Source organism: Malaclemys terrapin, chromosome 2, assembly GCF_027887155.1.
Source record: "Malaclemys terrapin pileata isolate rMalTer1 chromosome 2, rMalTer1.hap1, whole genome shotgun sequence".
Lineage (NCBI taxonomy): Eukaryota > Metazoa > Chordata > Testudines > Emydidae > Malaclemys > Malaclemys terrapin.
Window position 1 is genome coordinate 174,748,870 of NC_071506.1, and position 25,943 is coordinate 174,774,812.

Here is a 25,943-nt window from a genome sequence, read left to right on the forward strand (position 1 = left end):
CATGTCTAAATGTAGGACAGCTGGCCTTTACAAGAGGGGTCAAGATGATTATCCCCCGCTGCCATCGAAGATGAGAGGTGGCACCTGCAGATTGCTGTAGGGCAAAAGAAAAGTGGCAAGGTGCACATGTGCATTGATTATCGCACTCTGAACTGGTGGACACTCCGCAACCAGTACATAATACCTGGGTCAGTGATACCTGGATAGCCTGAAAAGCAGTTGCTGGTTCTCTATCCTTGATCTCTGCAGTGGATACTATCAAGTATCCATGGCACAGAAGGACTGGGAGAAGATAGCTTTCATCTGCTCCTTGGGATTTTACCAATTTAATCACGTGCCTTGGGGGGTGTCCAGGGCTCCAGCCTCATTTTAACAATTCATGGTGTGGATGGTAGGGGACATGCACCTGTTAGAGTGTCTGGTGTACCTGAATGACATCGTGGTATTTAAGCACACTTTAGGAGAACATGAGGCTTGGCCATGCAAAGTCCTGGACCTTTTGGAAGAGACTGGCATCAACTTATCCCTGGACAAGTGCATCATCTGCCAGATGTTTGTAAGGCATGTGGGACACACAGAATCTACAGACAATATGGTCATGGACCTGGAGAAGGTGAAGGCGTTAACCACCTGGCCAAGGCCCATGACCTTCAAGGAATTAGTCATTTCTGGGATTCTGTGGCAATTACGGCAGGTTGCTCAAGAATTTTCCCCACATCGTGCATGCATCCAGTCACAGAGCTCACCAAGGGATATCCCCACAAATAGGAAGGGGAACCCACACCAGGATCAATCCTTTGTGAGTGCACCTTTCAGAAAGTGGTGGACTGCTGAGTGCAAAGAAGTTTTCTGGAAAATCATTTGACAACTCACTCAAGCCCCTGTCTTGTATGCTGATCCCACCCAGCCACATGTTTCATATTGATGCATGCTACACTAGGTTAGAAGCTGTCCTTTATCAAAAACACGAGGGCAAATCTCAGCCAGTAGCTGTTGTAAGTGGAGGCCTCACAGCCCCTAAGAGGAACAACAGTGCTCATCAAGTGGAGTTCCTGGCATTAAAGTGGACTGTGAGAGGTTCCATGACTATCTCTATGGGGCTGAGTTTATTATAAAGACTGATGATAACCCTTTGATGAATGTCAAGAGAACAGCAAAATTATCTGTAGCAGGGCGCCTGTGGTTAGCAGCGCACTCTGCCTATGATTTCACCATGCATTATTGGTCCAGGCAACAAACATGGATGCAGACACCTTGTCTCATCGGCCTTAAACTGAGGACTTATTACTCGTTGCTTGGATGGATGTGGGGATTCCTGATTTGAGAGCATTATGCCAGTGGGTATCTGATGTGGAGGATAAATCCACAGCTAATGAAGAATGAGCGATTGACTGTCTGTGGTACCACCGGAAGCCACACCCACAGTCTACTCAAGTTTTACTAGACTACAGGACCCTCTGCTGCCCAGACTGAGGGATGAACAGATGGAGCATGCCCAGTGAGCCGATTCACAGATGAAGGATTCCCTTTATGTGTTGGAAAGGGGAAAGGACCTCAAAGCTAAGTGGGTGAGTCACCCAATGGGAGGTCTTTTTGCTAAAGGGATGGATCCACCTATTGGTTTTGGACAGGAGACTTTTTAATGAGGGCAGAAGCATACCCAGCGACATCACCCAAAGCAGTTGGTGCTATCACAGAAGTACTGGTGAGAGGTGTTGGAGCCCTGCCACAGTCGAATAGGGTACCTGGGAGTAGAGGCGTTGAAGGCCCTGGTTAAGGTGAGATTCTCTTGGCCCGGGATGGGGGGGTGACATTGCCCATCATGTTCACACCTGCACCAGTTGTATCTGACAAAAGACTGCCTAGGCAGGTAGCTCCTCTTGTCAACATCACCAGTTTGGCACCCAAGAAGCTTGTCATTATGAATTTTCTGTCTAGTGCCTGACCCCTGGGGTACTGCTAATATCTTTGATGGTGACTGACCATTAAACTTGTTACACCCAGGCTTACCCCACCAAAGATCAGAAAGCGTCCATGGTTTTCAAGGTCCTGTGTGAGAAGGTCTTAGTTCACTTTGGGCTGCATGTGAGACTAGACTCAGGCCAGGGACAGGATTTTGGGAGCTGGTTAATAAAAGAACCGTGCAAGATCATGGGGGATCAAAAAGTAGCATGCCACCCCTTACCATCTGCAAGAGGATCTGCTGCCAGAATGAGTGAACCGCACATTATTAAACATGCTGAGAACCCTGGAGCCTCAGCAGAAGAAATACTGGAGCTGGCATGTGGAGCACTTGGTACATGCCTATAACTGCACTTGGCATGATGCAACTGGGTACGTACAATACGTGCTGATGTTTGGTTGAGAAGCCCGATTGCCAGTTGATCTGAGTCTCTCTTCACATGGGGCACTACTGGAAACATATTTGGGGTATGAGACTTGCCTGAGTGATCAACTGAAGGAGGCATATCAGATAGCGACACAAGCCTCGAGTCATCAGAATCAACAGAACAAAACCCATTAGGACTGGTGAGTGAGATAACAGGCATAGGCGCCAACTTCTCCTGGCGCCGGTGGGTGCTCGATTTCCCCCCTCCCCCGGCCCACCCCCAACTCCACCACTGTCCCGCAGCCATTCCAACCCCTTCCGCAAAGTTTCCGCCCCTTCCCTGCCCCTATTGGACTCCTTCCCCCAAATCCCCACCCCAGCCCTGCTTCTTCCCCGCTGCCTCCCCTGAGTACGCCACATTCCTGCTCCTCCCCACTCCCTCCCAGAGCTTGTTTCGCAGCAGCAAGCCCTCAGAGGAGAAGCGGGGACGTGGTGCGCTCGGGGAGGAGGCAGAGGTGAGGCTGGGGGGAGGGGTGGGGAGCTTGGCTGCTAGTGGGTGCAGAGCACCCACCAATTTTTCCCTATGGGCGCTCTAGCCCCGGAGTGCCCATGGGATCGGCACCTATGGTAACAGGAGCTCCAGATTGGTGATTGAGTTTTGGCCTGGAATCGGGGAAAACACAAAGTTGCTGGCTGATGGGAGTCACACCCATATGTTATAGAGGAGAAACTTGGGGACCTACCAGTATATTATATACGCTCAGAGGGCAGTCACAGCCCTGCCAGATCTCTCTGCTGGAATCATCTGTTACTTGTGGGACTGTTCCCTAATGAGGATGTTTCCATGGATTCTGAGCCTGCCAGCCCCATGAGTTGGACGTGCTCCTGATGATGATCTACCTGGTCTGTCTGGATGCCCAGCTTGTTGGAGAGTGAAGATGAAGCCTGTTTGGGAGGCTCCCACAGTATCGGTCCCCCTTGTCATTGCACAAAGGGACGGTGAAGGTGGAGAACCCATGCTGACTGTCCCAGTGGCTCCACTGCCAAAGCTGTGGCAGGGGGAGAGGGCCCAATGAGGAAGGGACAATATGGGAAGAGAACCCTGTATTTCGAATGGCCACTCTAAACCTGCATGCCCTTGATTTCATGCCTTAGGGACCTGTCATTTTGCCTCCATGGTGAGTGGTAGCACCTCAGCTGATGCCTGATGGCCAGCCTACGTGTTCCTCCAAGGAAGGGCAACCCAGGCAGGTGCTGATGTGTGATCATTTATACCATGGGGGTGGGGGGTGGGAGGGGAGAAGGAGCAAGTTGCCTTGTGGGAAACTATTCCACGTTTAGGAGCCTGTGGATGTAAGGACCCAGGGACTAGAGCCCAGGTCTGCGGAGCCTGGGTTGGCTGGTATTCCCACAGTGTCACCAGGGGGCCAGGTAGAGCTGCAGCCAGGAAGCACTGTGGAGAGTAGGCACCGCAGGAAATATCACCCAAGAGACCTGGAGTAACAGTACCCTGTGGCCCGCTGATTGGCCAAGTGCCCCTACTTAACCCCAGGAAGTTTCTGGGCCACCACACAGACTTCAGTCTGCTGCAACGCCAGAATTTGCCTTGTCTCCTGATCTCTGGCCTCTCATTCCAGTCTGGTTTCAACCCCTATTCCTGCCTCTTGATTCTAACTTGGTCCTGTCTCTGATCTCCAATCTTCGACCCTGGTCTGACACTGACCCTGATGCTTGTTTATGGGACCTGGCCTTGCCATTCGTCCAACTCCTGCCTGGTGACTCCCATCCCTGGTGGTCAGACCTCATCCCAGCTGAGATTTCTACACCAGACTGCTTACGCCTGGGTCCTGTACAGGGGGTTGGATGCTGGGGATGCTCTTGACCAGTAGGGCACCTGGGTCTGCTGCTGGGGATCTGCTGCCTAGAGTTGCCCACCTTACTGGGGACAACAAGAATTATTTTTGTTGGGGGAGAGCATGCCCCCCCTTGGGGTTTAGAGAGCATGGCCCCTTTAAAACCTGGTCCTGAGGGAGAGGAAGGGCTGTTTATTCCAGGGGGCGAAGGGAGAAGGACCTACAGGGGCATGTGTGTGCCAGTAGCTTCAGACAAGAGGACCTATTGTGAGCAGATCCTCATTTAGCAAAGCAGCCGAGCATGGCAATGGATATTGTAGGCCAGGGGAGGCTTAGCACCATCCACGCTCCACCCTGAGGCCCCGCCCTCATTTCCCCCCCTCTCCCCAGGGGAGCTTGGGCAGGCAGGCCAGGGCTCCTCTGGTTGCAGGAGGAGGTGGGGCTCAGGGCTCCTCCGGCCATGCGAGGGGGCCTCAGGTAGAAGGGATGGGGCTGGAGGCTAGTCTCACTGAGGGAGCGGTTCACTCGCTGCCCATGTAGCCAAGAACTGGTTCAAAGCACAGACGGGACAGAGCGGCTGATTAGGGACGCCCCTGAATGGGACCCAAATGAGCATGGTGCCAGGGAGGAATCATCTGAGAAGGACACATTGGAGCCGGACCCAGTATCGCTGTCGTGCACAGCCATATGGGGCTGTGAAAACGGGGGGTTGTGACTTTGCATTGGGCAGAGACAATGCATAACTGTTGATAGTGGGAGGGCACAATTTAAAACAGCCGTTTTAAAACTTTTTGAGCTGAGCCCCCCTTTGTGTTACAATTTTTGGTTACGCCCCTCCCACCCAGACAAAAAGAGGTGAGTCGGGGGTGGACGTGGTGCTCCCTCCCCGAGCCCCGTTGTACTGGGCTGAAGCCCAAGCCACCTGGCATACCGCTGGCCCCCCTGAACTTTCCTCTGTGCCCCTCAGGTGGCATGCCCCACAGTTTGATAACCTCTGATTTAAAGGTTCTGGTGGTATGCAGCATGGTTTAGGACAATGCATATAACTCTGGCAGAAAGCTGGGGGGGGAGGTGGGCGCGTGACCTTCCTCCCCCTATGCGGCACCTCTTGGGAGGTTGTTGCTCTGTGTGGGTTTGCAGAGAGCACTGAAGGGGTTTGCTGGAGAAAGTTTACTGGCACCAAAGACAACCAAGACTCGCTGCGGGACTGGAACTCTGCCCAGTATTCCGGAACTCTGAGTCTAGATGCAGGGCTTGGTCCCTGTGGGTCCTCGTGTTGGAGGTTATTCTGTTCTTCCTCTCCCGCTATCTTCTACCCCTCTTGTTTTTCCCCATTTATGACTCTGCAAATCTATATTTCCCTTCTCTGTATTTGTTGTACTATTCCGAGGTGTGTGTGTGTGTGTGTATTTATTCCAGGGGCTTAGGAACAGGTGCTGCTGGGGCAAAAGGGAGTTTCTTGGGAAGGAGCTGCCCACAGAGTAGTCTCCATCTTGGCCACAAGGATACTATAGTTACTTACAGTTAAAATCTCTCTTGTATAAACAGCGTCTAGAATGCTCTGCTAAAAATTGTGTTTCTGCCTTTTGCTTAGATTGCTCGGACAGATGTAAGTAGTGTTGGATACACCTGTTAATTGTGCCTAATATTTTTTTAATGAGTGCTGACAAACGTGACGTTTTGATCTATTTTGCTTCAGAATTTGAAGTTCTGATCCTACTTGCATTGAAGTCAATGGCATACCTGCCAATACTTGAAAATAAACAAACAAGATTGTAATGAACATAAAACTAGAGGGCTGCACACTTTGCTACTGATGAAGGCTGAGCACTGTGTGTTATCCAGCTTAAGTACAAATGGCTTTTCAGGTTTAAGGACCATCTGAGAAGGTATTTTGGGGCAGAAATCTTTGCTTGGCTGGCCTCCAAAACTGACAGTGTAGCTGTGGAAGGTGAGGCTGGAACTCTTGTGACAGTGAAATCAGACAAGGAGAGGAAAACTCCGAACAGACTTGTATGGGAGTAAAATTGATTTGTGAAGGCAAGGTGAAAAATGTCCTGACAGAAAATTATGCACTCCTTGTTGCTTCTGTAGGCTGCACCTTATTGCATGCACCTGGACTCCTTGCACCCATCTGTTCCACACCCCTTGCCCCCCAAAACACCTCCCTGTATGCTGCCACCTCTCCATCCTCCTCTATTTCAGGGACTCCTTGCAACACCTACCATGTGCCAGGGGCTCTGTGTGTCCAGCACTCCACCTGCCCCTATCATTTCTCCCGTCCCACTATTCTCCTCCTTGCCACATATAAGGGGTTCTGTGTGAACCCATGTCCCCTGCCTCCATACCATTGTCCCCCATTCATCCCTACTTTCCTTTATGCCAGGGCTACCTATTTGTCCACTGCCCCATGCCAGGAGTTGGGCCACTCTTCCCCCCCCAACCCTCGCACACACCTTCTCTCCTACTACTGCATTTTTTTAACTTCTTTTCTGGGAGAGAAATGTTTCATGGTGTCAACATGTTAAACTATTGGAAGGATGGGCAGATATTATGCTGGAAGGTGTTAATGGTTGCCATCAACCATTTATTTAATCTATAGAGAGTTATTGAGGTGACTGAAACTGCTGGCTCTGCGGGTGTGTTTACATTGCAATTGAAAACCTGTGGCTGGCCCCTCTCAGCTGCCTCGGGCTTGTGGGGCACAGTCTAAAGGGCTGTTTAATTGCGGTGTAGACATTTGAGCTTGGGCAGGAGTCTGGGCTGTAAAGACCTGAGGATGTGGGAGGGTCTTCTACACTGCAATTAAATAGCCTCTTAGCCTGAGCCCTGGGAGCCCCAGTCAGCTGGCATCACAGGTGTAGACATACCCTATGCGTACCCCTCCTCCCCCCATTTCCTACCTTTGGTTTTTCTGATTTTCACTGAAATCAACAGAGTTCAGCTCACTGATGCCTAGGATATTCCCTACCATTTTGGAATTGATCTCCTGCAGTGTTCAAAAGTTGTTATGCTACAGACAGAGAAATGCCACCAAGTTGCCACTCAGCCAACTAAACAAATATATGCATATGTTTTCATTGATCTGCATAAAGACTGTTCCCATTTATCCTATTTAGCAGGCATGGAAATGGGGAAGAGCAGCCAAACAGGTGGGATTTCCCCATAGACTAGTTTTTTTTTTTTTCCTCTCCATAAACTCATAGCAGGGTCTGAAAACGCAGAGGGTTGGCATATATGCTTGGCAATTTTGTCTTCAGTGGAAGTAAGAGAAGGCCTATGATCTGAGGCTTAGAGTTGTTTGGGAGGCATACACTAATGACTGGAGGTGAAGTTGATAGTAGGAACCTATTGCTAGAAAAAAAATGACTACCCCAGGTTATAATGCTTCAAGGACTTGTTGCAATCTGGAGATGAAGTTTTCCAACCTGTAGGACAATTGCAGCAGAATTGCCACAGTTCTCTCCTTTGGGTGGGAAGCAGGCTATGTAGAGGCCAGTCAAGGGAAGCTGCATTCTTTGGTGTCCCATGGAGCAGTGGTTCACAGTGGTTCCCATGGAGCAGTGGTTCACATCTGTCTCATTGCAATTTAGGGTTTGGAGTAAGCAGGGAGGTGGGGTGGATAAGGTCATGGTAAATCCTTTGCAAGGGAGACTGTAGCTGGTAAACCTGCTGATTCTTTTCTCCCAGCCTCAGTGGAGAGTCCAACCAGGATTTGTCCCTGTATGCCTATCTTTAAAAATGTCTTCTGTTCCTGTAAATAATCTGGACTGAAAGCTTTACTTATTTAGTTCACAAGACTTTTGACCTTGTCGCAGCCAGCTGGTGAATAGTTTTAAAGAAAAAAAAAATACTGATCAGCAAGGAGAGTAATAATTCAAAACCGCTCTCTCTCTCTCTCTCTCAGCTAGCTGGATTGTGTCTAAGAAACTGAGGCTGTAAATAATTATACACTGCATATTTAGTAGAATAAACTGGTTGGATTGCTCTAATCCCTTGACTCCTCTGCCCTAGAAAGTACACTTCAATTGATACAAAAGCTAGTGTGTCTCCATAGTTAATGTTGAAACAAAGCTTCCATTATAAACCTGTGGTGACACCCACTACACCCATCTGAAAGCAAGTTACTTGAAATCTTAAATGTGGTCCTATGCCAGCCCAGAATATTTCTGGAAAGCTGGAGACAAATTGGACAGGTATTTGGGAAAGGAAATAGGGAGGTTCAAAAATGTAGGCAATCTCACTTTACAAAACAGCATTAGAAAAATCTCTAATGTTGTAACTCAAAAATGGTTTGGTGTAGATATCTTACATTTCAGTTAATAGGCTGCCCTTAGTGAGGAATGATACCTTTGTCTAGTTCTGTGTGGGGTGGGAGAAAGAACAATACTTACACTAGGAACATCAATGTTCCGAACGCTTCATGCTGGCTCATGCCTGCTTTACACAAAATATACTGACTTGCTCTGCTGCTTCCTACACAATACATCAGGGCCTTAGTGCAGCAGGTCACAAGGGGATGGGTTGGACACGGTCTGTGGTAACTGCTTTAAAATATGCAAGACCCACAGATGTTTCTGCAGGGTTTGTAAGCTACTGAAATTATAAACCCCACAGGACATTTAAAGCCAGTGAAGCCCACAGGTCTTCCATATTTGAGGATTGGTAAATATAAAAGACAATCTCTGTTTTCATTTAAAAAATTCCAAGGCTGTAGCAGTAAGTGTACAGCCCTCTTTCTTGCAAAATAAACAGGTGTAAATCTTTGTAAACTGATCACTAGGGCTGAAAGTTTCAGTGTCCTAATGATCACGGGGTATTTGTGCATCCTCTATGACTACCCAGCACTGGCAGTTGGGATGCATGGAAATGTTAGCTGTTGGTTCCTGCATTTTTGGGAGGATTCCAGATCATTATGTGGCGTCCATTGATGGTACTAGGACAACTATGCTCTGGGCTGGTTGCCTGCAGCTGAGTTGGCACCTTTGGGCCTAGTGTGACTAATCTGGGCAATCTGTGTTCACAAGGAAAGGCAGTTCAGTAACATGGGAGGGAACATGATCTAGTGGACTAGGCATGGAACTATAAATAAAGGACTTCCACATTATAATCCCAGTTCTAACATGAATCTTTTTATGGCCTTGTTCAAATCATTTAACTTTTCCAGCTTACTTTTTCCATCTCTATAATGGGCAATAATGTTTACCTACCTCAAACTGGAAGGAGGAACAACAGTTTGTAGTATGAGAATGAAATAGTATTTATAAAGCACAATATATGTACTGGTGTCAGAGGGGTAGCTGTGTTGGTCTGGATCTGTAAAAAGCGACAGAGTCCTGTGGCACCTTATAGACTAACAGACTTATTGGAGCATAAGCTTTCGTGGGTGAATACTCACTTAGTCAGATGCATGTAGTGGAAATTTCCAGAGGCAGGTATAAATATGCAGGCAAGAATCAGTCTAGAGATAACGAGGTTAGTTCAATTAGGGAGGATGAGGCCCTCTTCTAGCAGTTGAGATGTGAACACCAAGGGAGGAGAAACTGCTTTGGTAGTTGACTAGCCATTCACAGTCTTTGTTTAATCCTGAGCTGATGGTGTCAAATTTGCAAATGAACTGAAGCTCAGCAGTTTCTCTTTGAAGTCTGGTCCTGAAGTTTTTTTGCTGCAGGATGGCTACCTTTAAATCTCCTATTGTGTGTCCAGGGAGATTGAAGTGTTCTCCTACAGGTTTTTGCCATTCCTAATATCTGACTTGTGTCCATGTATCCTTTTACATAGGGACTGTCCAGTTTGGCCGATGTACATAGCAGAGGGGCATTGCTGGCACACGATGGCATATATTACATTGGTGGACATGCAGGTGAATGAACCAGTGATGATGTGGCTGATCTGGTTAGGTCCTGTGATGGTGTCACTGGTGTAGATATGTGGGCAGAGTTGGCATCGAGGTTTGTTGCATGGGTTGGTTCCTGAGTTAGAGTTGTTATGGTGCGGTGCGTGGTTGCTGGTGAGAATATGCTTAAGGTTGGCAGGTTGTCTGTGGGCGAGGACTGGCCTGCCTCCCAAGGTCTGTGAAAGTGAGGGATCATTGTCCAGGATGGGTTGTAGATCACTGATGATGCGTTGGAGAGGTTTTAGCTGAGGACTGTAGGTGATAGCCAGTGGAGTTCTGTTGGTTTCTTTCTTGGACTTGTCTTGCAGCAGGATGCTTCTGGGTACACTTCTGGCTCTGTTGATTTATTTCCTTATTTCCTCGTGCGGGTATCGTAGTTTTAAGAATGCTTGGTGAAGATCTTATAGGTGTTGGTCTCTGTCTGAGGGGTTGGAGCAAATGCGGTTGTACCTCAGCGCTTGGCTGTAGACGATAGATCGTGTATATGTACTGTTCACTGGGCTGCACACACAATCCTCCAGTTGTTTGGGCCAAGGGCTTCCTGAAACCCCAGTTCATTTGAACAGTTGTCCCTTTACAAAGCTTTTTTAAAATGTTGGCAGCTATGCAAAGGCCTCAGCACAGAGATGGGATCCAGCAATGGGAGACTTAAAGGAGCAGAGACCTAAATGCAAATAATATTTTTTTTAACACGAGTGTGTTACATTTGGGGCGCATCCCAAAAACTAACCTTGTTCCCTCTCCTCCCTGTCCTCTTCCTCCTCCCCACCCTCCAAAAAAAACAAAAAACAAAAAACAAAAAAACCCCAAGAAGGGACAAAAATATCCTAAGGCCATCTTTGTGGCATAGTAGTGTGAGCCTGGTAGACTGATGTTTGGGTGGGGTGAGGGAAGAGAATGGTGGCAAAACATTGGTTCTCAGGCCTGCTAAAAAGTGCTCAGGCTGTCTCTGTGGAGGTTATAAGTTTTAGATGACACACTCTCTCTCTCTCTCTCCCCCAATTCAGTGGGCTTTTTGGGTGGTGTTGAGGGAAGAAAAACAAAATTATAGTTGTTTGGGTAACCTTACAAAATATGAAAATATACAATTATGTGTGTGTGTGTAATTCAAACTTTATTTAGAATTTCTTGACTTTCTAATGTTCAGGTTTTTAAGTATACAGTGTTCTCAAGTTCTTCTTCCCTTAACATTGCACAGAAGTTGGTGTTTTTGTTTTCCTTTTCCATTGCTTAGTATGTAAAGGAGAATCAAAATCCTTTTTAGTTAATCCTAAATTCATAACCATGCTTGACTTTTTAAAAATACACAACTAGTCCATATTCACTTAAGAATATAAATCTCCTTCCCATGATTGTGCTGGGTTACATAGTTTTTGATAAGTTAAATTGAAATTCTGTTTTGATTAATGGAAAATAATGTAAAATTAATGGAGTTGGTTTCTTTCATATTTTGTTGTGCTATTCCGTGCCTGATTAAATTTCTTAATTTTTGTTTTTAAGGGGTTTGTGAACATTTGTCCTTGAAAGCTTACAGAAGTGTTTTATTTGTATTGCCTGGAAGGATGTAGCTTCAGTTGATGATGAATCAGGTTTTTTCCTAAACAAGATACAAGGTAGCCTTTTTGCTAAGCTTCCTAGTGTAACCAAGGATTTGTACATCTAAATTATAGATCAGGCTGTCAAGCAATTAAAAAAATTAATTGTGATTAATCGCACTGTTAAACAATAATAGAACACCATTTATTTAAATATTTTTGGGTGTTTCCCACATTTTCAAATATGACTTAAATTACAACACAGAATACAAAGTGCACAGTGCTCACTTTAGATTTATTTTTGATTACAAATATTTGCTCTGTAAAAAAGAAACAAAAGAAACATTATTTCAATTCACCTCATACAAGTACTGTAGTGCAATCTCTTTATCATTAAAGTTGAACTTACAAATGTAGAATTAGGTACAAAAAATAACTGCACTCAAAACCAAAACAATGTAAAACTTCAGAGCCTAGAAAGTCCACTCAGTCTAACTGCTTGTTCAGCCACTCGCTAAGACAAACAAGTTTGTTTACATTTACGGGAGATAATGACACTTGTTTAAAAAAAATCAACTAATTAAATTTGTGACTGAACTCATTGGGGGAGAATTGTATGTTCCCTGTTCTGTTTTTTAACCGCAGTCTGCCATATATTTGATGACCCAGCACATGTTGTTCATTTTAAGAATACTTTCACTGCAGGTTTGACAAAACACAAAGAAGGTCCCAGTGTGAGATTTCGAAAGATCGCTACAGCACTCGATCCAAGGTTTAAGAATCTGAAGTGCCTTCCAAAATCTGAGAGGGACTAGGTGTGGAACATGCTTTCAGAAGTCTTAAAAGAGTAATATTCTGATGCGAAAACTACAGAACCCAAACCACCAAAAAAGAAAATCAACCTTCTGCTGGTGGCATCTGACTCAGATGATGATAATGAACATGCATCGGACCGCACTGCTTTGGATCGTTATTGAGCAGAATGCTTAATCAGCATGGAAGCCTGTCCTCTGGAATGGTGGTTGAAGCATGAGGGAAATATGAATGATTAGCATATCTGACATGTAAATACCTTGCAACACCTGCTACAAAAGTGCCATGTGAATGCCTGTTCTCATTTTCAGGTGATATTGTAAATAAGAAGCAGACAGCATTATCTCCTGTAAATGTAAACAAACGTGTTTGTCCCAGCAATTGGCTGAACAAGAATTAGGAGTGAATGGACTTGTAGGCTCTAAAGTTTTACATTGTTTTTGAGTGCAGTTATGTAACAAAAAAAATCTACTTTTTAAAGTTGTACTTTCATGATAGAGATTGCACTATAGTACTTGTACGAGGTGAATTGAAAAATACGATTTCTTTTATCATTTTTACAGTGCAAATATTTATAATAAAAATATAAAGTGAGCACTTTACACTTTGTATTCTGTGATGTAATTGAAATCAATATATTTGAAAATGTAGAAAAACATCCAAAAAATTAATACATTTCAATTGGTATTCTATTATTTTCTAACAGTGTGATTTAAAACCTGTGATTAATTTTTTTAATCACAATTAATTTTGAGTTAAGCATGTGAGTTAACAGTGATTAATTGACCGCCCTAATTATAGATATATGGTGGTCTAAGCAAAATGGCTTTTCCATGGAAGTCTGTGCCAGCCATGAGAAAAGGTACAGCCCTAATTATAAGATCTTGGATCTTGTGTTTTAGATAGTCAGAGAAGTTCTTTGAAGTTAGCTTGCTTTTCATCTGAAATTTGACTTTCAAAGTGTATGGATTTGGAGCCCTTCTGATAGCTTTTCCCGATTCATTGAAAATACTGCGGTATGAGGGTGATTTATTTATGGGCCAGAAATAGAGTTCACCTCAGAAAGGAATTATTTCAAGGCCATGAATGTTCCTTCATTTAGCTATGCCAATAACTTGTTACTTTATTAGTATATTTTATCTCTGATTTGCTCACAGACCATTCTCAAACATGATTTTCTCAGAATAATGTAGGGTATATATTTTTTTTTTGACCAATTCTTGCAGCCAGGTTCAGAGGTGATATGTAAGTTAGTCTCTGAAGTGCACTTTGCAGATTTACCAATATGTGCAAGAGGGTTTCAATAAGTATAATTAACACACTGAAAAAGGTGTAAGTTAAAGGAATACCGTCAACTTAAAAAAAATCAAACTTGTTTCAGGAAATGTTGAACACCTGATTTCTGAGAAGTAGGCCTCTTTGACATGTTTCAACTGGTTACCCAGCATCACTAATGACTATTTAGGCTGTAATCAAAAACCTTGGCTGTGGTGTCTGTGCTTGCTTAGTGCTAGGTTGACATGAAGCTGGATGAAGCTCCATCTGGACAGAATGAAAGCAATGCTGGTCAGTTGGGGAAGCATTTTGTGGTTGTGGTGGGGCCTGGCTTACCCTTCATCCAAGAAAATTTCAGTGTGTCATGTTCAGTGTTGATTTTTGAATCCCAGATTGAGCTGGACCACCAAATGGCCTCAGTGGCCAAACAAAGCTGCTGTTTTTCATCGGTTTTATAAACTGGCACACTCACCTCGTCGCAATTCTCTGAACCTATATGGCTTCTAGATTGGATTGCTGTCATGTGCTCTACATGGGATGACCATTGAAAACTTCCTGGAAGAATTAGCTGGTGCAATGTGGGGCTGCTGAATGATGTCAGCTGCTGGTGTCCTACCACAGCAGGTCTTTGACAACTTCACTCCTCTTGTTGGTTGCTGGGTACAATTCAAGATGCTAATACTGACCTATGAAATCCTGTTTGGCGTAGTGCTGGCTATCAGAGACCCTTCCTTTCTCTAGGAAACCTTTGTCACACTTAAGGTCAGCTGGGGCACCTGAGTTAATAGCTCCTAGATTCAAAAACTTCTGTGGACGTGGAGCAGGGCATTCTCATTGAAGAGTCTTCTGCTCCAGAATTCACTTTTCCCTCTGGTTTGACAGAGCTGAAGTTTATAGATCTTTGTGGCTTGGTTTTAGTGCCTCTTTTCTTAGGCTGCACCAGCATTGGGGGTTTTCTTAAAATCTGTCACCCTTGTTCTAGCATCAGCGGCCAAAAAAGAATTTGAAGAACAGCTAGCCAAAGACTCAAAAGTAATAGCAAAAAATGTTTTAAGTCCATCAGAAGCCTGCTAAATAACCAGTGGGGCCACTGGATGATTGAGATGCTAAAGGAGCACTCAAGGACAATAAGGCCATTGTGGAGAAACTAAATGAATTCTTTGCATTGGTCTTCATGGCTGAGGATGTGAGGGAGATTCCCAAACCTGAGCCATTCTTTTTAGGTGACAAATCTGAGGAACTGTCCCAGATTGAGGTGTCATTAGAGGAGGTTTTGGAACAAATTGATAAATTAAACAGTAATAAGTCACCAGGACCAGATGGTATTCACCCAAGAGTTCTGAAGGAACTAAAATGTGAAATTACAGAACTACTAACTGTAGTCTGTAACTTATCATTTAAATCAGCTTCTGTACCAAATGACTGGAGGATAGCTAATGTAATGCCAATTTTAAAAAAGGGCTTCAGAGGTAACCCGGCAATTACAGGCCAGTAAGCCTGACTTCAGTACCAGGCAAACTGGTTGAAACTATAGTAAAGAACAAAGTTGTCAGACACGTAGAAGAACATAATTTGTTGGGAAAGAGTCCACATAGTTTTTGTAAAGGGAAATCATGCCTCTCCAATCTACTAGAATTCTTTGAGGGGGTCAACAAACATGTGGACAAGGGGGATCCAGTGGATATAGTGTACTTAGATTTTCAGAATGTCTTTGACAAGGTCCCTCACCAAAGGCTGTTAAGCAAAGTAGGCTGTCATGGGATAAAAGGGAAGATCCTTTCATGGATTGGTAACTGGTTAAAAGATAAGAAACAAAGGGTAGGAATAAATGCTCAGTTTTCAGAATGGAGAGCGGTAAATAGTGGTGTCCCCAAGGAGTCTGTACTGGGCCCAGTACTAGTCAACATATTCATAAATGGTCTGGAAAAAGGGGTAAACAGTGAGTTGGCAAAATTTGCAAATGATACAAAACTACTCAAGATAGTGAAGTCCCAGGCCGACTGCAAAGAGCTACAAAAGGATCTCTCAAAACTGGGTGATTGGGCAACAAAATGACAGATAGAAATTCAATGTTGATAAATGCAAAGTAATGCACATTGGAAAACATAATCCCAACTATACATATAAAATGATGGGGTCTAAATTAGCTGTTACCACTCAAGAAAGAGATCGTGGCGTCGTTGTGGATAGTTCTCTGAAAACATCCACTCAGTGTGCAGTGGCAGTCAAAAAAGCAAACAGAATGTTGGGAATCATTAAGAAAGGGATAGATAATAAGACAGAAAATATCATATTGCCTCTATATAAATCCATGGTACGCCTTCATCTTGAATATAGTGTGCAGATGTGGTTGCCCCATCTCAAAAAAGATATATTGGAATTGGAAAAGGTTCAGAAAAGGGCAACAAAAACGATTAGGGGTAGGGAACAGCTGCCATATGAGGAGAGATTAATAAAACTAGGAGTTTTCAGCTTGGAAAAGAGATGACTACTGGGGGATATGATAGAGGTCTATAAAATCATGACTGGTGTGAGAAAGTAAATAAGTGTTATTTGCTCTTTCTTATAACACAAGAACTGGGGTCACCAAATAAAATTAATAGGCAGCAGATTTAAAAAAACAAAAGGAAGTATTTTTTTATCACACAACACACACTCAATCTGTGAAACTCTTTGCCAGAGGATGTTGTCAAGGCCAAGACTGTAACAGGTTTTGAAAAAGAACTAGATAAGTTCATGGAGGATAGGTCCATCAATGACTATTAGCAAGGATGGACAGGGATGGTGTCCCTAGCCTCTGTTTGCCAGAAGCTGGGATTGGGCGATGGGGATGGATCACTTGATGATTGCCTGTTCTGTTCATTCCCTCTGGGGCACCTGGCATTGGCCACTGTCCGAAGACAGGTTACTGGGTTAGATGGACCTTTGGTCTGACTCATTGTGGCCATTCTTATGTTCTTAATAGTATGAAGACCTCTCTTTTTTTAATGTAATTTATTTGAATCTCTGAGTCTTTATTTAAACCTTTAAAAATATACAGTGCTGCTTCAAAGTCTGAGCTATATCACTTATGGACATGTTATGCGATGCAAGTTTATCATGTAATGCCAGTACAAAGCTCCCTTTGTTGTAGTAGTCTTTGTTACAAGATTGCCTATAGTGTAGGGCTACAAAATTCTAGCTTCAAGAAGTTCATTCTAACCTCCTACTTCACAATAGATTGCTCTCTCAGCTCTCAACAAAGACTCCTACAGAGAGGATGTGCTCTGTTGAAAATAGGTAAAGATATATGCAATAGACTCATAGACTCATAGACTTTAAGGTCAGAAGGGACCATTATGATCATCTGGTCTGACCCCCTGCATGCTGCAGGCCATAAAACCGTCCCTACCCCTTCCCTGGACTCTGCTGTTGAAGTCCCCAATCCTGTTTTTAGTGACTTCAATCGGCAGAGACCCTCCTGCTAGAGATCCCTGCCCCATGCTGCGGAGGAAGGCGAAAAACCTCCAGAGGCTCAGCCAATCTGCCCTGGAGGAAAATTCCTTCCCGACCCCAAATGTGGCGATCAGTAAGACCCCGAGCATATAGGCAAGAGTCTCCAGCCCGACCCCGTTAGCCATTATACTATTTACCCACCATTGCTTGGCTTTCCTTGACTACTATGTTTTACCATTAAACCATTCCCTCCATAAACTTGTCTAACTTTATCTTAAAACCAGACAGGTCCGTCGCCCCCACCGTTTCCCTCGGTAGGCCGTTCCAATATTTCACCCCTCTGACGGTCAGAAACCTTCGTCTAATTTCAAGTCTGAACTTCCCCACGGCCAGTTTATATCCATTCGTTCTCGTGTCCACATTAGTACTAAGCTGGAATAATTCTTCTCCCTCCCTGGTATTTATCCCTCTAATATATTTAAAGATAGCAATCATATCCCCTCTCAGCCTTCGCTTTGTCAGACTAAACAACCCAAGCTCCTCTAGTCTCCTTTCGTACGACAGCTTTTCCATTCCTCTGATCATCCTAGTGGCCCTTCTCTGCACCCGTTCCAGTTTGAGTTCATCTTTTTTAAACATGGGAGACCAGAACTGCACACAGTACTCCAAATGAGGTCTCACCAGCGCCTTGTACAACGGAAGCAGGACCTCCTTATCCCTACTAGATATACCTCGCCTAATGCATCCCAAGACAGCATTGGCTTTTTTCACCGCCACGTCACATTGTCGACTCATAGTCATCCTGCGGTCTACAAGAACCCCTAGGTCCTTCTCCTCTTCCGTAACTTCTAACCAATGCGTCCCCATCTTGTAACTAAAATTGTTATTAGTCATCCCCAAATGCATCACCTTACACTTTTCACTATTAAATTTCATCTTATTTCTGATACTCCAATTCACAAGCTCATTCAAGTCTCCCTGCAGGATATCCCTGTCCTCCTCCGAATTTACAACGCCTCCCACCTTCGTATCATCCGCAAATTTTATCAGCCCACTCCTGCAATCGGTTCCGAGGTCAGTTATAAATAGATTAAATAAAATGGGTCCCAAAACCGAACCTTGAGGCACTCCACTAGTAACCTCCCTCCAACCTGACAGTTCACCCTTTAATACAACCCACTGCATTCTCCCCAGTAACCAATTCCTTATCCACTTCTGGATTTTCATATCGATCCCCATGTTTTTCAGTTTAACCAATAATTCCTCATGGGGTACAGTATCAAACGCTTTACTGAAATCCAGGTATATTAGGTCCACCGCATTTCCCTTATCTAATAAATCCGTTACTTTCTCAAAGAAGGAGATCAGATTCGTTTGGCACGATCTGCCCTTCGTAAAACCATGTTGTAATTTATCGCAATTGCCACTACCCTCCAGGTCCTCCACTAGTTTCTCTTTCAGAATTTTCTCTAACACCTTGCACACTACAGATGTTAGACTAACAGGCCTGTAGTTACCCGGATCACTTTTTTTTCCCTTTCTTGAAAATAGGAACCACATTAGCTATTCTCCAGTCTAACGGGACCACCCCCGAGTTTACAGATTCATTAAATATTATCGCTAACGGGCCTGCTATTTCCTGCGCCAATTCCTTCAATATTCTCGGATGTAGATCGTCCGGTCCTCCCGACTTAGCCCCATTAAGGCGTTCAAGTTTTGTTTCTACCTCGGATATGGTAATCCCCCATCCCGAGTGCCCCTCTATAGTGGTGCTAGTATCCCTAATACCTTCATTGGCCTCATTAAACACCGATGCAAAATATTCATTAAGATATTGCGCCATGCCTAGATTGTCTTTAATCTCCTCTCCGGCAATAGACTTCAGCGGTCCCACTTCTTCTTTCTTTGCTTTCTTCCTATTTATGTGGCTGTAAAACCTCTTACTATTGCTTTTAATTCCCCTCGCTAGGTCCAACTCTACACGGCCTTTGGCCTTTCTCACTCTATCTCTACATTCTCTGACTTCACTTAGGTACATTTCCTTACTGATCCCTCCCCTCTTCCACTCTTTAAACGCTTTCTGTTTTTTCCTAATCGCCCCTTTGAGTCGGTCGCTCATCCAGCTCGGTCTAAATCTCTTGCTTAGTAATCTTTTTCCCTTTTTTGGAATACAGGCCTCCGACAGCTCATGCATCTTTAACTTAAAGTAATCCCAGGCTTCTTCTGCTTTTAAATCCAATAATACGTTTGCCCAATCCACTTCCCTTACCAGTCCCCTTAGTTTGTTAAAATTGGCCTTTTTAAAATTATAAACCCTAGTCTTTGATTTAATTCTGTTACTCCTTCCATGTATTTTAAACCGAATTAGCTCATGATCACTGGAGCCCAAATTGTCCCCTACTACCACTTCCTCAACAAGGTCCTCACTACTTGCTAGAATCAAATCTAAAATGGCCTCCCCCCTCGTCGGTTCAGTTACCACTTGATGGAGGAATTGATCAGCAAGCACTTCTAGGAACATCTGAGCCCTGTTATTGCTACTAGCGTTTGTTCCCCAATCTATATCCGGGAAGTTAAAGTCCCCCATAATTACACCGTTTCTGTTAGTAATTACTTCTCTAAACACATTAAATAGTTCCTTATCCATATCCTGGGTCGATCCCGGCGGTCTATAGCACACTCCAAGCACTATCCCCGGAGAGGCTCTAGTAGTCGTATTACCCAGTGTGAGTATTGCCCAGACAGACTCTGTGTTATCTAATCCATCCACTATTATTTCTTTACAGTTTATTTCACTATTGACATACAAGGCCACCCCCCCACCTTTACCCTTGTTCCGGTCTTTCCTAAACAGCGCATACCCCTCCATACCTGTGTTCCAGTTGTGACTGCCATTCCACCACGTTTCCGTTATTCCTACGATATCCGGTTTCAGTTCCTGGACCAAGAGCTCCAATTCCTCCATTTTGTTACCTAGGCTTCTGGCATTGGTGTATAAACACCCTAATGTATGTCGTTTAGCCCGTCTCCCATTAGCAGCACTATATGTTGCGGGCCTCCTTGTGTCCGTCCCCCCTGTCCTTCCTATGTCCAATCTCATCTCCCCGGCTATGTCTCCTCTCCTTTTACTCACCTTTTCCATACTGGAATCTGGCGTGGAGATTAACTGTGCATCTCCCAACCGTCTCCCCAAACTTCCTAGTTTAAAGCTCTTTTGATTAGATGAGCCAGCCTCCCTCCCAGAAGTCTATTTCCTTCCCTACTCAGGTGAAGCCCATCCCGTGAGAACAGGTGTCTGTCCCCGAAAGCCTCCCAGTGGCCATACATCCCAAAGCCCTCCTTATAGCACCACTCCCTTAGCCAACTATTTATTCTCACAATCCTATCAGCCCTTTGCTGCCCTTCCCTCAGAACGGGCAGAATCCCACTAAAGATAATCTGAGCCTCTATCTCCTTGAGCGTCTTCCCCAGCCTGGCATAATCTCCCCTGATCCTCTCTAACGAGAACCTAGCCGTGTCATTCGTTCCCACATGAAGGATTATCAAGGGGTTCTTACCTGCTCCTTTTAGGATCCTTTTCAACCGCAGGTCCACATCGCGTATCTTTGCGCCCGGGAGACAGCACACCCTTCTGTTCTCTGGGTCCGCCCTGGTCACAGGCCTGTCCAATCTCCTCAGTAAAGAGTCTCCAATCACATACACCTGCCGCCGCCTGGCAACAGTGCGATCTAGTAATCTAGTCTCCGATCCCTCTAGTCCTGACCTGTGCCTGTTCCTATCTTCCCTTATGCCTTCCTGAATCCTTCCGGGGCCCAGAATTGGTGCTGTCTCCATCAACTCCTCCCCTCTCTCTCTTGGACTAGCTGCTCTTCTCTTCTTTCTCACCCTTCCACCTTCAGTCGCCACCTGCTGCCCCTCCACCTCGCTATCCAAACACTCGAACCTATTCCTGAGTTCTATTCCCCCCTCACTGGCCCTTCTTTTCCTTGGCCTACTTCTCACAGTCACATGCTTCCACCTCCCATGTTCTCCCCCCTCCATTCCCCTCTCACCGTCCTCTACCTCTGCCTCTACCTCCGCCACAGGGCATTCTCCTTCAGCCCCCCCTTGCCTTTCCTCCATCAGCTGCTCAAACCCCCGCCTAAACTCCACCAGGGTATCTACCTGCATCTGCAGCCCCTTAATCTTTTCCTCCAGTAACACTATCAGGCGACACTTCATACACACATACCTTTGTTCCAGGTCTCCTGCTAGGACTATATACATACCACAGCTCCCACATGTCGCCATCTGCATTCTGTCTGCTGCTGCTGCTTGGCTCATGGCTGCTGCGGTCTCTGCCCACGACACCTGGGGGAATGGAGCACAGAACACACCGCGCCCTCCTGCCTCCCCCTGCAAACTGTTTGCTGCCGCTGCTCGCAGCTGTACCGCTGCCTGGCTGGGCGGCCGCTTTTATGGGCCCCTTAATCAGCCAGGCCCCGCCCCCTACTCATTGTATATGGTTTTGTTAACAGAACCAAAGTGATGTTTGGGAAAACCTGTGAGGGTCTTGAGAGTTGTGTAGAACTAACCTAGGTACTTTATTAAGAGTAAGAATTACAATTCTGAAAATGTATTGTCCTGCTGGTAAATGTGAAATAATATAGTGATTTCTTAAATATTTTTGTCTGGGAAGTAAATTTAAGAATGAGTTAAGGTAGAAAATTCAAATGAGAATTACATTATTATAGTTTAAACAAGAAATCTGAAATACTAGAAAAAAGGAAATTTACTGTTCCAATACTAAACTTTGTCCTTCTGTTTTCTCCCCCCTTCTGCCTAAGGGTGAGAGATGCTAATCATTGGCCACATGAAATTTGTGTGCCTTGTTGAGAGTGTAAATTCCAGTGGTACGGTCTTTAGTTGCATGTTGTTACAACTTGTACCTGCACTTCGAGATTGAATACAGCCTGGTGTCTCTGTATCTGGTGCGTATTGGGGCAGGTTAAGGGCATGTCCTTGGAACCCAGGCTCTATCCTGGAAAAGGCCCCAAATAGATCAGCAGGTGTTGCACAACAAATAACTGATGGTCAGCTGCTGTTGCAGAGTGTGGGACTCAGGCTAAGTAGGAAAAGGAGAAATGTGGGTATGTCTGAGTCCTCTGAGGTTACATCAGATAATTTGGTGACTGGCCTGAGGGGAGGCAGAAGCTGTGCCAAAATCTAATCTAGGCATTATATACTATTCATTGCTGTCATATGTGAGCACTAGGGTGACCAGATGTCCTGATTTTATAGGGACAGTCCTGATATTTGGGGCTTTTTTTTAAATACGGGCTCCCCCCCACCCCTGTCCTGATTTTTCACACTTTCACCATAGTGAGCACTGGGATCAAACAAAAAGGACTTTGCACGTAATTCAGGAGTAAAACCCACACTTGGTCACATGTGGTATTCTCTACACAAATTAACTAAACTATATTAAAAGATTGTGGTCTCTTACCCATTTCAGAAGCAAACACAGAGTAAGTACACAAAGTTTTCCAGCCCATATCTAGAGAGGGTTGAACTGGATTGGAGTTGTGTATTTTCCCCTTACTACTGATGAGTGCTCTGGATAAACCAGTGTTGGAAGATTCTAATTGTAAGAAATTGTACTGCTCTTTTGTATTGTTGCTTCTTCTTTCTTGATGCTGCCGGCAAACAGGTGTTATGCTAACTAGCAGCGTGCTCAAGTTTCTCCAGAAGGGCATATCAGACATAGGTGCTGGAACTAGGGGTACTGTGGGTGCTGTCGCACCCCCTGGCTTGAAGTAGTAATAACAACCAGATACATGGTTTCCACCTTCAGCACCCCCACTATAAAAATTGTTCTAGCACCCCTAATATCAGACTGTGAGTGAAAGAAAGTAAAGCAGAGGGACCAGATGAAATCAAATCTGAACGGCGTCATCTGGAATAGGAACATGCTTTTCTAGTGCTACAACTTCCTGCAGGTGTTGAATCCAGCATGCTGTAGCAGGTCAGTGCTCAGATCTTTTACCTCGTAGTTAGTTTTGCTAACAAAAGGGCGCTGTCCAAGAATTTAACGAGAATCCCTGACCGTGTGGACCTTGCTTCTAGGCACTAAAAGTTCCGTAGTGTGTTTTGACATACTGCTATTTCAAACATTTAGTGTGCAGTAAGAGGGTCCATGCTGTCATTTTGTGTTCAGCTAGCGTGCTGTAGATTTGCACCCTGGATTGCCACACACTAGCTCTCCATGTACATAAACCCTACTAGAAAGTATCAAGTTACTACTAAGTGTGTAGTGTAAGCTCCCTTCACAGATTGTAACATGGATTGTAGCATGTGGAAAGTCTAGTTCTCAAGGGACAAACTAATAAAGAAGGTAAAGTATGCAAATTAATCTGCAGGGAATGCATTGATCTTTTTTCCCCTCCTCTTTGCAGCATGATGGCTGACAATAAAACAAAGTCCACTAAACCTGCAAACAAGACTCCTCCAAAGTCTCCTGCAGATCCGGCAAAAGAGAGAGCAGCCAAAAGGCTATCTTATGAGTCAAACAGTTCCCATGAAGGGGCCATGGCAGCAGAGCTTAGCGCTCTAGAAGAGGCTTTTAGAAAATTTGCCATCCACGGAGATACCAGAGCCACAGGAAAAGAACTGCATGGGAAAAACTGGTCAAAATTATGTAAGGACTGTCATGTGATAGATGGGAAGAATGTGACAATCACGGATGTTGACATCGTCTTCAGTAAAATCAAGTAAGTTCCTTCCCTTTTCTTGCTCCCTTGTCTTGTTATACTTTTGCACCCCCTCCCAGGTTTATATTCTCTCCCCCGCCCCCCCCCAGCTGGTTTGACTCATAGAATTAACATTTTATGAGCAATAGCAGGTACAGCACACATGTACCTCTGCCACAATTACACCCTTTCATATTTGCTTTATGACACTGTTTGAAAATGTCCTTTAAACTTAGGGTGACCAGATGTCCCGATTTTATAGGGACAGTCCTGATTTTTGGGTCTTTTTCTTATATAGGCTCCTATTACCCCTCCCATCCCCTGTCCCGATTTTTCACACTTGCTGTCTGGTCACCCTATTTAAACTTCTGAGCAGCTGTCCTTAGCTGAGTTGAATGTTTCATGTCTTAAGCTACAGTATGTTCAGGAAAGATGCATGTTTATCACTACAAGCTGCTAACTTTAATTAAAAAAAAAAAAGTGTTGGGTAAGTGTCATGAATGCTTGTACTAAAGGAGCTCTGGTTCAAGTCAGGCTACAGTGTTGGTAAGTGAGGGGTCACCCATGCATAGTTTTACAGTTTTTAAACACACTTGTAAGCCAGAAGGCAGATTCACCAGCTGGGGCAGTCCAAAGAGCAGCCACAGACCCTCACTAGTTTTTTCCCCTTAGAGGCTAAGAGTCCAGTTTGACTGAGGTAATAAATAAGATTTTTCTTGATGGTCCCAATCTTGTGTGGCATGGGCATGCATCTACATCACAAATACGCCATCCATTTTTTTGTGGCTGAAGCCTTCTACTTATCAGCCACCAAAAACTGGATGGTGTATTGGTAATGAAGACGCATGCGCCTGCTGCCCAGAGATTGGCACTGCCAAGCATAGGCGCCAACTTTCTCCAGCGCTGGTGGGTGCCCGTGCCGCCCCGATTCCACCCCATCCCTGCACCTGGCCCCACCCCCATTCCAACCCCATCCCCAAAGTCCCCGCCCTAACTCCGCCCCCTCCCTGTCCCTATTGGATCCCTTCCCCAAATCCCTGCCCCGGCCCCGCCTCTTCCCCCAGCGCGCTGCGTTTCCCCTCCTCCCCCCTCCCTCCCTGCCCCGCAAATCAGCTGTTTTGCGGTGCAAGTGCTGGGAGGAGGGGGGAGAAGCAGGAGGTGGCGGCGTGCTCATGGAGGAGGTGGAGGCAGAGGTGAGCTGGAGCACGGGGGCAGGGCAGGGCCACGGGGAGCTGCCGGTGGGTGCTGAGCTCCCACCAATTTTTTTCCCTGGGTGCTCCTGCTCCGGAGCACCCACGGAGTCGGCGCCTATGCTGCCAAGCAAATTTTATTTATTACCTCAGCCAAATTGGAATCCTAACCTCCAAGGGGAAAAACTAGTGAAGGCCTGTTCCAAAACCCAATAAAGTCAATGGAAAGACCGTTAGTTTAGCGGACTTTGCATCAAGACCTAAAATTGCTATCTTACTTGCTTCCCCCTCCAAACTGCTTAAGTTTGATCAGATGTGGGGACACAAACATATCAGCTAATTAGGCCCTCTGTCCTTCATTACCTTAGAAGTTGTTTAAGTTGCACAACACTTAGTTTTATTTAAGGACAAATTTTCAGCCAGTTTCCTTAATTGTGCTAATAGTTTGCAGGAATATATGTTTGCACATGCCCAAACCCACAGTTTCATGTGTAAATGCTAATTTGAGGCCATGCAAATTGAGGCAGCTGGTTCAATTAGGGAGACTTGCTGAAAATTTGACCCTTAGAGCCCACCAAAGATAAGAAATACAGAGAAGAAAGGACCCTTTACCGTTTATGGGTTGTCCAATGTGATGTACACGAGTCATAGGATATCATGTCATTAATTCCTGAATTAATCTATTGTTTGTTTGAACAACCTCATCCACTGGCTTTTTCTGAGTGGGGAAAAAATGCTGTTTGTGGTGAGTATGTTTCCTCTCACGGCAGTTTGCTTCTTGCTCTGTCTTCAGCTGACAAGCCAGCATAGGCACTTCAACCCTTTTGTTCTTGGGTTAGCCTCTTGCCATCTCTGCTCCCGTGACAGTATTTTTCTGGAGATTCTGTTG

General features: G+C 45.1%; 1 protein-coding gene across 5 annotated transcripts in view; it reads left to right on the forward strand.

Moving 5' to 3' along the window:
- Window positions 1–25,943, forward strand: part of TPPP (tubulin polymerization promoting protein) — a 128,633-nt gene that overhangs the window by 13,824 nt on the left and 88,866 nt on the right. For all 5 annotated transcript variants that reach the window (XM_054018699.1, XM_054018700.1, XM_054018702.1 and 2 more), the window contains one exon: window positions 23,571–23,885. In XM_054018699.1, the coding sequence (XP_053874674.1) occupies window positions 23,571–23,885 (315 nt within the window). The remainder of the gene's footprint in view (window positions 1–23,570; window positions 23,886–25,943) is intronic.